Consider the following 14,371-nt stretch of genomic DNA (forward strand, 5'->3'; position numbering starts at 1 on the left):
TTGCAGTAACACACAAGAACCTCTTTTGTGCTACCCTGGCTAAGATGATCTTGTGTTCTTCTCTATGGGCAAAACAGCCCTAGGCTGCTAAATGGCCAGGCAGTATAGGGGACCTAGGACTCTACAAAGCTGGGTTTTGGTAGGAGTCCATGAGCACCGCGGAGAGAATTCTTACTTATCAGGAGATATGGTTGTAGTACTTAAAAACTCAGACTCCAAAACAAGACTACATGGTTTTGAATCTCAGTTTTGCCAGTTTATTAGCTGTGTGACTTTAAGCAAGTTGCTTAACCTCTCTGTGCCTCAGATCCCTTAGCCATAAAATTGGGATGATAATGAAACAATAGGGTTAGTACGTAAGCAAAATGAGTATATGTACAGTTTGGCTGCAATAGAGCTGATAGGTGTAAACAGATATAAATAATGACTTCTTTTCTGTTTTTCTCATTGGTGATCCCTGCAGTCACTGGGATGGCTGTGGGAATTCAGTAGGATAATATTGGAAAATAGCTTAAATCTCAAATGTTCTATAGCTGTGATAACATCACTATGACATCATAGCAGAGTAAGCCCACTCACATCTCTCCTGGCAGTTTTGCTGCCTCAGAGTTGGAGTAATAACTCACCGAAAATACTTCCAAAATAATGAGCCACTCTGCAGATGTAATCTGTAATATTATTCTTTCTAATTATTAGTGGCTCTTTTGTTTTAATTGAAGCAGGGTTTTTTTCCCCCTTGTAAATTTCTATACATGTCAAAGGCTACCAACTCATTTTTATTTAGAGTTTGAAATTTGATTTGAAAAATATACTGCAGCCAGCTATATGAAAAACGTAAGAGGATATTGTTGATTTTTGACTGAAGAGAAGAAAGAACAAGGTAGAGCTGCCTAGCCATGAAGAACGCCAGGGTTTTTGTAACCCCTGGCGTGCTTTGCATGCAGAAGGCACACACTTAAATCGGTGCGGCTCACTTTTTTTACTGTGCCTTTGCTGAGCTTGCTGCAGGCTGAGTGCACTGGTAGAGGAGTGCAGGGCTGTGTTCTGGTCACCCCTGCCTGCTCAGGCCTCTCCTGCTCCTTTGTGGATCGCCCAGGTCCCTGCTGCTTCCTGGTGCCGTCTCCTGGATCCTCTTGACATTTTTCTGTTCTGTAATTTGATTGACAGTTACAAACAAGGGAGGGAACTGAAACTCTTACCGTTTTGTGACTTCCTAAAACGGGAAAGGAAATTTGGTGGATGAGAAGGGAAAAACACTTCTTGGCTGAAATTACTTACAGGATTTAGCCCCAGGTTTAATGTACTCATGAATGAATAATGACTCAGCTGATATTTAGAAGCTGGGAAAATTATATGATTTTTGTGATGGGGTGTATAGATATGGCTGTATACTTGAAGCGATTTGTGTTCTAAATATATTAACATGCTCAGGGAATTTCTTTTTGGGGAAATACATATATTCTTTTTCGTAGATTTTTGTGGTGCATCCTGGTAGAGGGAAGATGGGTCATTGCTCAGTTAGTAAAAATAAAATATGAATATCATATACATAAATGGTACATTTTACACTTTTTGATAGTTGTGAAATACTCTTTTTTTTTTTTTTCAAACTACCAATAAAGAGAATTTGAGGAGTAAAACTCTTCTTACCATGAATTGTTTTGGGGCACTTAGAACTATTTGGTTAATTCTTTTAAATACTCCAACTGATTTAGATGGAGTAAAAGTGTCACAATTTTAACAGCCTATACCGGTGAAATGTTTACGCTTATAAGAAATACCCTCCTATTTGTCAACATACTGAAGATGTGTATGTGTTATTTCTAAGCACATTTCCTATTTATGTGATAATGGAGATCGCCCTTTAACCATCACTTGGACGTGAAGGAGGATTCTTCTTCCTCCATTAGTAAATATCCCTTGACTTAATACTGAAAATATGTGAGGTGAATGAGCTTTAATCCTGTGGTTTGGTTTGGTTTTTGGTTGTTTGCAGTCTTGGACTGTTCACCTGCACTGTCCTGTGCCTTTGAGTATGATTAACTGCATTGATGCCTTACACTGCATTACACAACTCTTACTTCTTGGCATTTCTTGACTAATCTCTCATGCCGTTTGACTGCCCATTGGAATCTTTACGTTAGCTACTTAGGAAAGACTTTAGGAAGGAGAATGCCAAGAGAACTGGCAGAGAAGTCAGGAGCCTGGGCTCTGTCCAGGCCCTGGGGTAAGTCCTTTCACCTCTTCCTTTGACTCCTTTACAAAATGAAGTTGAACTCATTTGAGCTTTAAAAAGATGGCGCCAAGAGGCAAGACAGAGGGCAGCAGATGTGAAAGTAACATGAAACAGAAAGGAACGTTTGGAAAAAAAAAAAAAGGTAGAAAAAGATTTTGACAAATAGTACTAAAAACAAAGAAAGAATATAGAATAGAGCGAGCCAATTATACTGATAATTACAATTATCAGTATTGTAAAAACTACAGCAAAAAAAGCTAAAAATATATTCAGCTTTTATTGTCCATAAAAAGTGATCACACCATGTCTAACTGTAATTCCTTTGTCAAAAACACTAGAGGCCAAGGACTAAATTGCAGATTCAGAGTTTCTTCCTTTTACTTCCTGCATATCCAGAAACCTGGGATCATAGATACTCTTCCATGGTGTGTTGTTTGGCACAACTTGCAAGTATTTTGGCAGATGGTTAGAAAAAAAGACTTTAAGAAATATGCAATAGTACGCAGGACTCTAAATATAATAAATAAAGCTAAGATCTCAGTATCCTGCCATTCATTACAATCAACACTTATTGAACAGCAGTTATATGCCAGGTAGCAGGGATACCTAGAACTTGCCTCTCCCACTAGCACTCCGGAAGAGTTCCTGCTTTCCCAGCCTAAAGGAACAGCAAGTCTTACATGAACTAGGCTTACTATGATAGCTGTCCTGATGGCGAGTGGCAAACATGGCCCAGTGCCTTCCTCATGGATGAACATGACTCTACACTGGGACTCCCTGGTAGACTGTTTTGTGATGATGAGAAAGTCCTTTGTTGGTGATATTCAGTATGGTAACCAGTGACTGTATGTGCTGTTGAGAACTTGAAGTATGGCTACTGTTACTGAGGGACAGAACATTTAATTTTATTTAACTTTGGTTGATTTTAATTCAGATAACTACATATTACTAATGGCTACTGATTGGACAGCAGCTTTCTAGACCCATTTGTAAAAATAATTATAAACAATGAGTAACTCTTATGAGATAGAATTAATAATCCCATTTATTGAGTGCCCATGACAGATTAAGAATTATGCTTGACATATATTATCCCTAATCCTCACAAGAATGGTTATTTGACAAATAAGAGAACCGAGGTTCTGAGAGATAAATTGCTTTGTTATGTCCTCGCAAGGAATTGTGAGAGCTGGAATTTGAACCTAATTGGTCAGACTCCAGAGGCAGGTGATTTCTAGTATCCTGCCAAATCTGTATATGTACTGTCCTGATGCTGTGTCTTCTGAGTACCTCTTCTCCTTGCTTTATGGATTAGTTAGCAATGTCTTCTTCTTGGTCACATAGGACAATCACAGGGTCCATCTTATCTCTTCTGAATATGGATGTATCACTGCACTGGAACTATTCGTTTTTCTTACTGAGACCTGTGTCCTTCAAAAAATATTAAGAGTTGAGGGTCCAACCCAGCTTCTTGAGTAGTAAACTAATCACCTACAAGTATATTTCCCCAGTAGATGCTGAGAGAAGCATCAAAGTACATGGGTAGTTCTGTGGACATCAGTGGCACTCAGTAAACTCTTGGCATTTGAGTGTTTAACTGTCACAGTTGAGGATATTTGTGAACTCTCCCAAGGCCTGAGTCACTGAATGAGCCCAGCCAATACTTGGGCATCTGTGGCTCAATTCTGCTTTGCGGTTTTCTGCTTTCCATGGAACATACAGTAACTCTCTTGAAGGGTCTGAAAGCCTCAATTACAACATTTCAGTGATTCTGAACTGATTTTTCTTTGGAAAGTATATATGCAGATGGTACTTGCAGAATCACCAAGGGGTAGTAATGTGGAGGAGTGGTAAAGGTCTACTGGACAATCAAGTGGCTACCACCCAACCACACATGGTGATGTGATATGAAGCCACTTTTCTTTATTCTCTCAGATTTAAGGTTTCCCCTTCAGGAAGCAGGTTACTTAACAAGTACTTGATTTCACCATAACATGCATTATGACATTTTCTTTTTTCTTTTCTTTTCTTTTTTTTTTGAGACGGAATCTCGCCCTGTCGCCCAGGCTGGAGTGCGATGGCACGATCTCGGCTCACTGCAACCTCTGTCTCCCAGGTTCAAGCGATTCTCCTGCCTCAGCCTCCCGAGTAGCTGGGATTACAGGTGCATGCCACCGCACCCGGCTAATTTTTTATATCTTTAGTGGAGATGGGGTTTCACCATGTTGGCCAGGCTGGTCTTGAACTCCTGACCTCGTGATCTGCCCACCTCAACCTCCCAAAGTGCTGGGATTACACGCATGAGCCACTATTCCTGGCCGACATTTTATTTTCTTAAAAGGTCATTATCAGACACCACAAGACTATTTCTATAAACTATGACCCAAGTATAGCCTCATGTTAATAGCTTAAAATAGGTTTTCTTTACCTTTTTTGCCCTTTAAAAGCAAGGAATTATTTTTTAATGGAAAGAACATAGACTTTGATGATCAGTTCACATCCTTGCTTTACCCCTTGAAAAATGTGTAACCTGGAAAGACAGCTTAACATTCCTGAGTCACATTTATCCAAATAATACAGACAATGGCAGCAAGACTTCAGCACTAATGTCTGATGTTTTTTGTATGATTAATCTGTGCCAGGTTCCATTCTAGTTTCTTTACACACATTATACCATCTAATTCTCACAAGAACTTTCCATAGCAGGCATTGCCATTTCCACTTTACAGGCAGGAATCTGAAGACCAGAGTTAAAAGTAACTGGTCCAAGATTGCCCAGTTAATAAATGGTGGAATTTACAATCAGAGCCAAGCTGGTTTGGGCCAATACACTTGACCTTCTTATGATACGTCAGCCTTGTGAAATAGGAAAGATGCTATTAATAATATCCACCTTGTGTGATCATTATAAAGGTTAGATATAATGTATGTGGAACTCCTGCCACCAAAGTTGTTCCACAAGAGGCCCTAAACAAATGAGTAATCATTATTACTTTAAAATGTCCATAAGTGAAACTGATATGCCAAGATCAGCAAAAATGAGAGCTTCATAAGGAAAAGAGTAGGAGGCATACCTTTGTTTCATCTTGTTTGTTAGTTTCTGTGCTTGCTTGTTGTTCTTTTCTGTTAGGCACAGGTTTTATTTAGAATAAATTAAATTGCTTTTTCTTTGATGAGTGCAGAAAGAATAGCTGGAAACATTAAATGGAACAGCTAATGTACTATAGTAATACTTCTCGGATTACCAAAAAAAAAATTAAATCTGTAAAATGAAAACTTTTTTTTTTACTTTTGTCAGTTCAAGGTTCAGTGTTATCTAGAGAGTTTTGTTAAACTCAGGATTTCTGTATGTATGATTGTCTGCTAAATTCAGGATTTCTTTGAGAAGAGATAATGGTGCTAACTTTGCGTATTAAATATACTGTGTTACTAGTTTTCCATGAAGTTTTTACTCAACAGATAGTTTACTAAAAGAGCTGTGACCTATGAGTTACACCAAGTCTTTCCATTTCCAATTTGGCAACAAAAGTTTCACACTTCTTTAGTTACTCTTGTGGGAGGAATCAGAATGCCAACAGTCACCTTGATCTAAGCGTATTGGAGAAAAATTCAAGGATAGATAATTGTTTCTCATTAGATTTTCCTCATGTTTCATCATTGAGGTCATTCCAGTACATGGTACTAGAATTTGGGATTTTTATTTCATTTTAGATTGGACTGATTTTCTGGTGTTAGTCATTAAAAATAATTCCAACTCTTCTTTGAAGAGATCTAGGATGTTTGTTATTATTCTATTGATTAAATGAAGCTATTTTATTTAACAATTGTGTTGTTAAACTTTCTATATACTTAGAATAATAATACTAAAAACTGAATGGGTATGAGCTTTTCTTATTGAATTTAATGTCAATATTAAATACCTTATTGAAACCCATACTTTGAAAGCTTGATTGAGAAATTGGCAAAAGAGTTGACTGAAGTAAAAATAATGAAGCAGTTCACTGGTCATCCAGGTTATGAAAGATTAAACCATTAGAGATAAACTGAACTGTGAACATTGTGATCATGGTGTTTTCATAAATACCATCTATGTCTCTGCCACCATTCTAAAAAAACGTACCCTATCAAACGGTGAAAAATAAGAGTAATGTTTCTGTGAGCATTTCATTATTGAGTTTTCTTATTTGAAATGTGGGAGGTTGAACTAAAATTTGTTGGTTCCCTTCTTTAAAAAAGTATAGTTATATGTGATATTTATTTATTTATATAAACAAAAATATAGAGATCTTACCTTGAAAATAACTTTTGAGGTAAGAATGATGAAGTATCCAAATGGAAGATGAATAACATTGTACCTGATCTGTAAATTATGATATAAAGAAAATGTATAAAATATGTAGAAATTGTCTGTATAAAAAACTATAAACAGTGGTCCGTTGCCTATTAACAAAGAGTTTCATCTTATCTAAAAAGTCTTCAATTGTCTAAAACAGCAGAAAAATAGAAATTACATAGTATAATATATCCTAAAAACATTTCAATCCCATAGATACTCTTCTCCATGCAGCCAATATTTATGAATTTGGAGTAAGTGACCTACTGTTAGATATTTGAGCTTGATTATAGTTCATAGTCAAAGTAGCCTCTTTGTAAATAACCAAAATTAACCAAAGATTTTTCCTTATCTTCCAAAAGCGATGCCAAGTAATTCTATCCAAATTGGGGAAAAAAAAAAAAAAAGGATAAACCTTATTAGGTATCATCAAATGGTGTTGACATAATGATATATATGTTTAAGGATAATGTAATAGAATATGTAATTAAAATTAAAGTATATATGAAAAGAATTGATTTTAATTGTTTTAAAACATAAGATGATTTAATAATATGGGTCGGAGATTCTTTTTAGTTTTATAATAAATATATTGATTTCTGAAATTTGGGGATATTCCGTAGTACACTTAGCTTATGTTAATACTGAGGCCAGATTGCTGTCAGGCTAATAGCATGTAGATATATTATAGTCACACTACAATCATTCTGTCAGTTTTCAGTTTCCCTTTTTCCTGTGATGTTTCTTTCATCTTGTTAGATTATTCTCAAGACCTTCTCTAAATACCTTTAGTAGTAATTCACAAACTCTTTGTTAGTTAATAGTTTTCAAGAAAATTCTGAGATGTGGTTGACAGAACTTAGATCGTTGGTTTGTTTTTGGATTCCTAGCCAAAGTTTTATTCTTTGTTTCTTAAAAATACTCAAAAAAGTTTCTTTTCCTTTTTGTAAGCCCTCTGGAAATAGAAGCAAAACACTGTTTATACATTTAAAATGTGATGAAAATCACAAAGTAAAGTCCAGTGAAATATAGGACTTACATCCATTAGTGCCTTAAGAAAAATCCCTGTTTTCTGAAGTGCAAGTGGGCTTTTCTGGTTTGTTTTTGTTTTGTTAAAGCTCCAGGACCTCCCAATTTTCAAGGGCACTTTGGGGCATGTGTAGCATTTATTTGATGTTTGGATGTAGATGCATATTTTCCCACATCTGTCTCTGTGGACCTATCCTTTGTGAAATCCTAAACCTTGTATTAATGCTTAGTTTATGATTCATGGTGTTCTGAGAGCAATTATATAATTTTTCTCGGGGTGTTTATTCGATATGCACTGTAAAAAAAAATGAGAGTTATTTTTTGGTAACCCTGCACTTGCCTTTTTATTGGAGAATTTCTTTTCCTTTTACTGTGACCTGTGAATATCACTGTAGGCTCACTGCCAATTCTGTGAGCCGCTGCGTGCTTCAAAATGGAGGCAGGAAGGTATCCATTTTCATCAAGAGGATGACAGTGTTTCAGTCTTTCTGACCATCTGGAGAGAGGAACTTTGAGAGCAAAAGAAAATGGGGATTAAAAAAATTATATTTAGCAGAAAAGGCAAAGGGGAAAACCAATTAAACTATACCTTATGAATTTGTGCTTTTCTACTATGCTGTCCTGTTTAAAGAAAACATAAACAAGAAAATACACAGGCTATTTTTATAAAGAATTGGTTTCCCAAGTCTCATGAGTATTAGTAAATGAATGTAAGTAAATTAGGTTTTTGGCACACTTTTTAAGTTTATTGTACACACAAATATAATAAGCATGAAAAAGGAGGGCTCCCTCCTCCCGCTTCCTATGCACACACTGATTGTTGGTGGTCTTATGTAGATCCAGGCTTTTAATGGCCTTTTTCATGCATCTCTGCAAAAAGCTGACACTATGGGAATTTAATATTCTAAGATATATTTATCACTTTCTGTGGTTTGGATAGTTCATTTGTGTTCTCTCTCTCTCCCCACTCCCTACCTCCTCTCTGTAAAAGTGAAAATTTTAATTGAAAGCTAGAGTTTTTACTCTACCATTTGAAAGAGGTTTGATGCAAGTCTTTCTGTTTTTATCTTTTTCACATGCTCATGGGCCATCTGTGTTTAGAAGAAAAAGAAAGAAGTGCTTAGACTCACAGGATTACCCTATGGGCATTATACAGTGTATTTACAACTAGACATGGTTTACATCGACTGGAATATAACACACCTGGTTATTTTCTATTCGCACAAATACACCGAGCTTTTGTTTCATTTTGTTTTGTTTGTTTTAGTGTGTTCAGAAAGGGCACTGTTTCTAGGGTTTGTTCAGATTTAAACTGGAAAGGGTAGAAATGTAGCACCTCTGCCTACTTCTTATGTAAGAATGGAGCTTGAGCTGCTGTGGTCAATGCAAAAAGCAAAACTCAGTTGGTTCTTTCTCCTCAGGTCTATGCTCCATCAGCAAGCACTGCCGACTACAACAGGGACTCGCCAGGCTATCCTTCCTCCAAACCAGCAACCAGCACTTTCCCTAGCTCCTTCTTCATGCAAGGTAAGATGCTGCTGCTTCTGAGGGAAAGGCCACTGGATAGCATTTTCCTGGGTCACTTAATGTCACAGATGGGGCAGAAGAAATGGAATAGTAGGCAAGTGTAGAATTTTTGAAGTCATGCTCTTCTTAGGAATTGAATTCCTTAAAAATTGATGTATTAATTAAAACTGTACTAAGCCTTTCTTTACAATTAAACCCCTTTAAGCAGTAATGGGTTAAGATTAGATTGATCTGCTTCACTTAGAGCCGATGCTCCTGATGGTCTTCCACGCGTGACCAACCATTTCAGCACCTTCACCATCCCCAAGACGATGTAGCTATTTGTTTAGAAGTGGTTCAGCTCCATGTATGTTTTGAACATCCTGGATTTAGCCAACTGGGAACAAGTTGACCTAATGTATAACCTTATGTAAAATTTTCATCCACTTACTAATTTGTAGGTAAAAGCAAGGGTCCAAGACGAAGTAACCTACCACAGACTGGAGTATTACATGGTGAAAGCTCTGTCCCAACATAGTAACTGGTTTAGGATAAAAGACCCAACTTTTGGGGGAGAAGACAAATATAGAAAATTATGGAATTGTCCAGTATGTTTAAATACATGGATGTGTGCCCCCACCCTGAGCTTGTAGTCTTGCTACTGACAGCGTACACCTTTCTGCTGCTCAAAAAAGACCAAGATGTGGCCGAGTGCAGTGGCTCACGCCTATAATCCCAACACTTTGGGAGGACAAGGAGGGCAGATCACAAGTTCAGGAGATCGAGACCATCCTGGCCAATATGGTGAAACCCCATCTCTACTAAAAATACAAAAAATTAGCCAGGCGTGGTGGCGGGCACCTGTAGTCCCAGCTACTCAGGAGGCTGAGGCAGGAGAATGGCGTGAACCCGGGAGGCAGAGCTTGCAGTGAGCTGAGATTGCGCCACTGCACTCCAGCCTGGGTGACAGAGTGAGACTCCATCTCAAAATAAGTAAATAAATAAATGAATAAATAAATAAATTTTTTTTTAAAAGACCAAGATGTTTGAAATGACAGCAGCTACTTCAAGAATGAACCACTTGGAGGATGCTCCTAAGGGCTCCATCCTGATATGTGTGTGGCACTTATTTTCTAATGTAATTATCTTGTTATCAAGTTAATGCCTGAATTTAGATGTGGAATCCACCAAGAACCCCTGTGTGCAAAATGTTAACTCTTTTTGCCCAGGTGTGAAAACCTTATTTGTATAAGCCTTGTCTACGGGCCATGAGGTTTCTTTCTTTATGCATCTCTAGGAAGGGCCATGTCACAGGAAGGGGAGCACATTTGGGGCAAAGAGTACCAGGGAAGCAGCCTGATTATAGTGGACACACTCAAAATCATTCTCATTAAAAGATACTAATCTTCCTTCCCTTCAGTGTGTTAGCTCTTTTAGTTTGTTAGTTCACATGTGAAATTCCATGGAAATCTATAAAATTGGATGGAATGGCTCTGTTAGGAATAGAGAGAATTTGTTCCATGCATAATAGAGCTCCTGTGTCAAAAGTCTTTTAACTTTGTGACCCGTCCTAGGTGTAACTCTCAAAGGGACACGGCAGGCTATGTCACCCGGGTGCGTTTTGTGCCATGACAAAAAGCTAATCACCTTCAGTTATAAACAGTAGCTACCTCAGCATTAGTCCCCTGTTTTGTGAGCAGTGGGAGATACTGTCCTACAGGTGCTTACAGAGATTGGCAACTCAAGGATCCATCACTCAAAACAGATTTCGATTGAAAACATTGATGGAAGGATATATTTTTTCTATCTGCCCAGCAAAGTGGCTTTCTGGAAGGGTGCACATTGCAGAGGAGGCCAGCCAGATTATATCAGTAGGCTCCTTTCCCTAGCAGACCACACAAAATATGGGGAACAAATTGGTTTCTCTGCGTATGCATACCCGAAAAGTAAAAAAAAAAAAAAAAAAAAAAAAAATTGAGTTGACACTTATGATGAGCACAATTAATTTGCACACATCTAATGCTATTCTTTCAAAACAACATTATGCCAAGATCATAGGATGTGATAAATATTAATTTACTCTGAAAAGCATAATTTATGTAAAATATGTATTTTTATAAGTCTGCATCAAGCAGAGTACTCTGTGTTAACAGTCCTAGACGCATTGCCACCCAGTGTATCACATTGTCGGGAGACTCTTGTTCAGTGATATATGTTTTCAATTTATTTGTCATATGTGCCATCTATTTAAAATGTTAGTGATCTTGAACTTCATATTTGAATTTAAGGTGACATTTAAACCTCTGTAATCTAAGGACTAAAGCTCAAGTACATGAATGATAACTTTTAAAAAATCATGTGTTTTCACATGATGGCCACAGAAACAGTTGCATCACGGTCCTGTCCCACATCAGCTTCCCTTCAGTAGAGGGGTGCTTGGTGCCCTGAGAATTCAAGACTTGAAGGAATATGCAATTAAGGTGAAAGATATTCAGAAACTGTCTGGGGCATATTGTAAACTCACTACTGTGGCCTCTTATTTTTAACTTCAATTTCCATCTTCTAGTTAAAACTCTGAAGTTGTCAAAATCACAGACATGATTTTGCTTGCATGGTTCTTAAAGAGAGGAATCTGCAAACTATTCCCCCCAATCTGAAATGAGTCCAGTTCCAAAATTCTAACTTCTGGATTTAAGAACTCAATGAAAAAGAGCTTCATGAAATACAGTGTCAGATTTAACTTTTCTATTGCCTAACTTTTTAATAGGCCTTTAGTAAATAAAATGTTATGGTGAAAATAATCTTATTTTCAAGGAAGCAATATCTGCTATACATTTAACAGCCAGCTGATGGCCTGGTGTATACCTAGTACTCAATGCTTCTTGTTAAACTATTGAAAAAAAGAAAAAATGAATGAATTTAGCAGTAATGTAGATCATCTTTTCCCTTAGGCTTGGGAAACCAAACCTAAACAATAGCAATCATTAATAATAACCTGTAGGCCAATAGGCCCAGAAAATGAAAAAATCTATAGGGATGTTTTTAATAAGGGTGTTAACAAAAGGTTAACATCATATTGAAAGATACTTTATATAATTTTAAACCTCTATAATTCATAAATCATTTTATAAAATCCAGAGACTCTCAAAAATATCTGTAATATAATAGCCACGTAGGGCATGTTTGTACCCTTAGGATTGCTACTGAAGGTTTAAGATAGCTATATATCTATACACCAAAAAATAAAAATAAAATATCCTAAGAACTATATATTTGAGATTCATCTTCTCTACATGCCATAATATAATTATAATTCCAACTTTAATTCTGTTTATTGTATATGTTAAAAATGAAATTAAACATTTTCAATCTGAGATTTTTTAAAATTAATACTTCTTTACATGCTTTTAAAATTTATCAACTTTGTAATTTCTCAAGTACTTTTCACCCCAAAATTTAGGAACAATTTAACTTTTTAGGTGGTTTTCATAGAAAAAAGGGTTAGAAGACTTCTAAGAAATGTTTCCTTTAGCAGTAAATACCTTCCTGACTTGACATAATTCATGGTAGAAATATACTCTATTGTTCTTTTACAGTTGAATTTTTACCAAGAACACTTTAACTTTTTTAAGTGTTTATATTTGTTTGACAATATAGAGCCACTTGGGAAGAAATGATGACTGTCTTCTGATGTAATCAGCTAACCAATACAAAGATGAATAACACAACAGGCGTCATTTTCAAGTATATGAAAAAACCCTATTCTATAAGGCAAAGCTGAATGCCTCAGAAAGTCATGGTTCTCTTTGTCCTTTACAGATGGCCATCACAGCAGTGACCCTTGGAGCTCCTCCAGTGGGATGAATCAGCCTGGCTATGCAGGAATGTTGGGCAACTCTTCTCATATTCCACAGTCCAGCAGCTACTGTAGCCTGCATCCACATGAACGTTTGGTAAGGCCGACATACACGGTAATGGGAACATCACAGCTAGCTGATTAAACCTCATCCTATGTCTTTCCATGCATTGTACACAAGGACTCTGCATATAAGTGCAAACAATGGCACACACCCATTATTCTTAAGTTGTATTGTTTCTGTGATCAAAGACATAACAGGTTCAAATCACCTTTGTAAATCCTTCCGGATTCTCTCTGGCATTGTTCTTTTGTTTATTGTGTTTTGCTCTGTGCCTTCTTTATCACAATGTCAGCTTCCTTGGGTACATAAATAGATACTTAAGTTGTAGAATCTTAACATGGTGGTTCCTGATCTTTTTTTTTTTTTTGCTATCTGTAGTTTCAAAAGATGTACTGCAGAGGGCAGAGTGATGGTCAGTAGGTTATATGCATCACCCAGGAGGAGCATATTGCATTTCCCCTTGACTGGCTTATGTCAGCTTTTGCCTGTTGTGATGTATCCAAAAGAAGGAGTTTATATTTTCTGTAGACTTCCATCAGTAAGAGAAACCATGAGGTTTCTACATAGATCAGATTCCCATTTTTTAGTGTTTTAACTTTAATTCCCATCCTAGTCTGCCACTCATACTGTGTTTTGCGTCACTCCAGGTGAAAACTGGTGGGCTCTAGAATGTTAGGTCTTTCATTACTAAACATTTCCACTCTGTCCATCACCTACATTCATCTATCATAGTATGTCTCTTTATCCTGGAGGAAACAACTCAACTGACTTTCTTCTAGCCTTAAATATCACCACAGCCCAGAATCCACTGTTGAACTTAAGTCTGTCATTAAAGGGAGGAAAGAGCCTAGATCTTGAGTGAGATTTGGGATGCAGATAAGATGAAATTTGAATCCCTTGTGCAAGAGCATAGCTTAAACAATATGTGAACCTCAAATCCTACAAATGCGAAAGCATATGGGAAATCCAGTGATCCCAGGTGATACTTACATCACTACTCTTCATCTTGCATTTGCCCCTTTTTCTTCTTCTCATATCTACACTTAGGTTTCTTTCTCTGTTCTGATAAAGGAAGTCATTCTGGATTCATGTGGTCTTTGCTCTCATTTGCTCAACCAGTACAGGTAAGAAACAGGATCTGATATCCTACTCCAATAATCAAAAACATTCCAGAAGTTAAGATTTCTGATATCCTTGAAAATCCGTATTTAGTTGGTCCTAGTGGTGGAGATGCTAACTAGTCAATTAGCCTATACATTCCTGAGAGGCAGACAGCGGAAATGGAATTGGCCTTTTTGTATCATCTCCTAAGATTGAATGTGTAAATCACAAACTATCTCACATTTC

The 14,371-nt window shown here is 37.0% G+C and overlaps 1 protein-coding gene across 27 annotated transcripts in view; it reads left to right on the top strand.

Moving 5' to 3' along the window:
* The window catches only part of TCF4 (transcription factor 4), a 381,116-nt gene that overhangs the window by 315,911 nt on the left and 50,834 nt on the right, over nt 1-14,371 (top strand). For all 27 annotated transcript variants that reach the window (XM_058438310.1, XM_032152230.2, XM_032152235.2 and 24 more), the window contains 2 exons: nt 9,020-9,125; nt 12,924-13,057. In XM_058438310.1, the coding sequence (XP_058294293.1) occupies nt 9,020-9,125; nt 12,924-13,057 (240 nt within the window). The remainder of the gene's footprint in view (nt 1-9,019; nt 9,126-12,923; nt 13,058-14,371) is intronic.

The sequence above is a fragment of the Hylobates moloch genome, unplaced genomic scaffold (assembly GCF_009828535.3).
Source record: "Hylobates moloch isolate HMO894 unplaced genomic scaffold, HMol_V3 SCAFFOLD_5, whole genome shotgun sequence".
In the NCBI taxonomy this organism is placed as follows: domain Eukaryota; kingdom Metazoa; phylum Chordata; class Mammalia; order Primates; family Hylobatidae; genus Hylobates; species Hylobates moloch.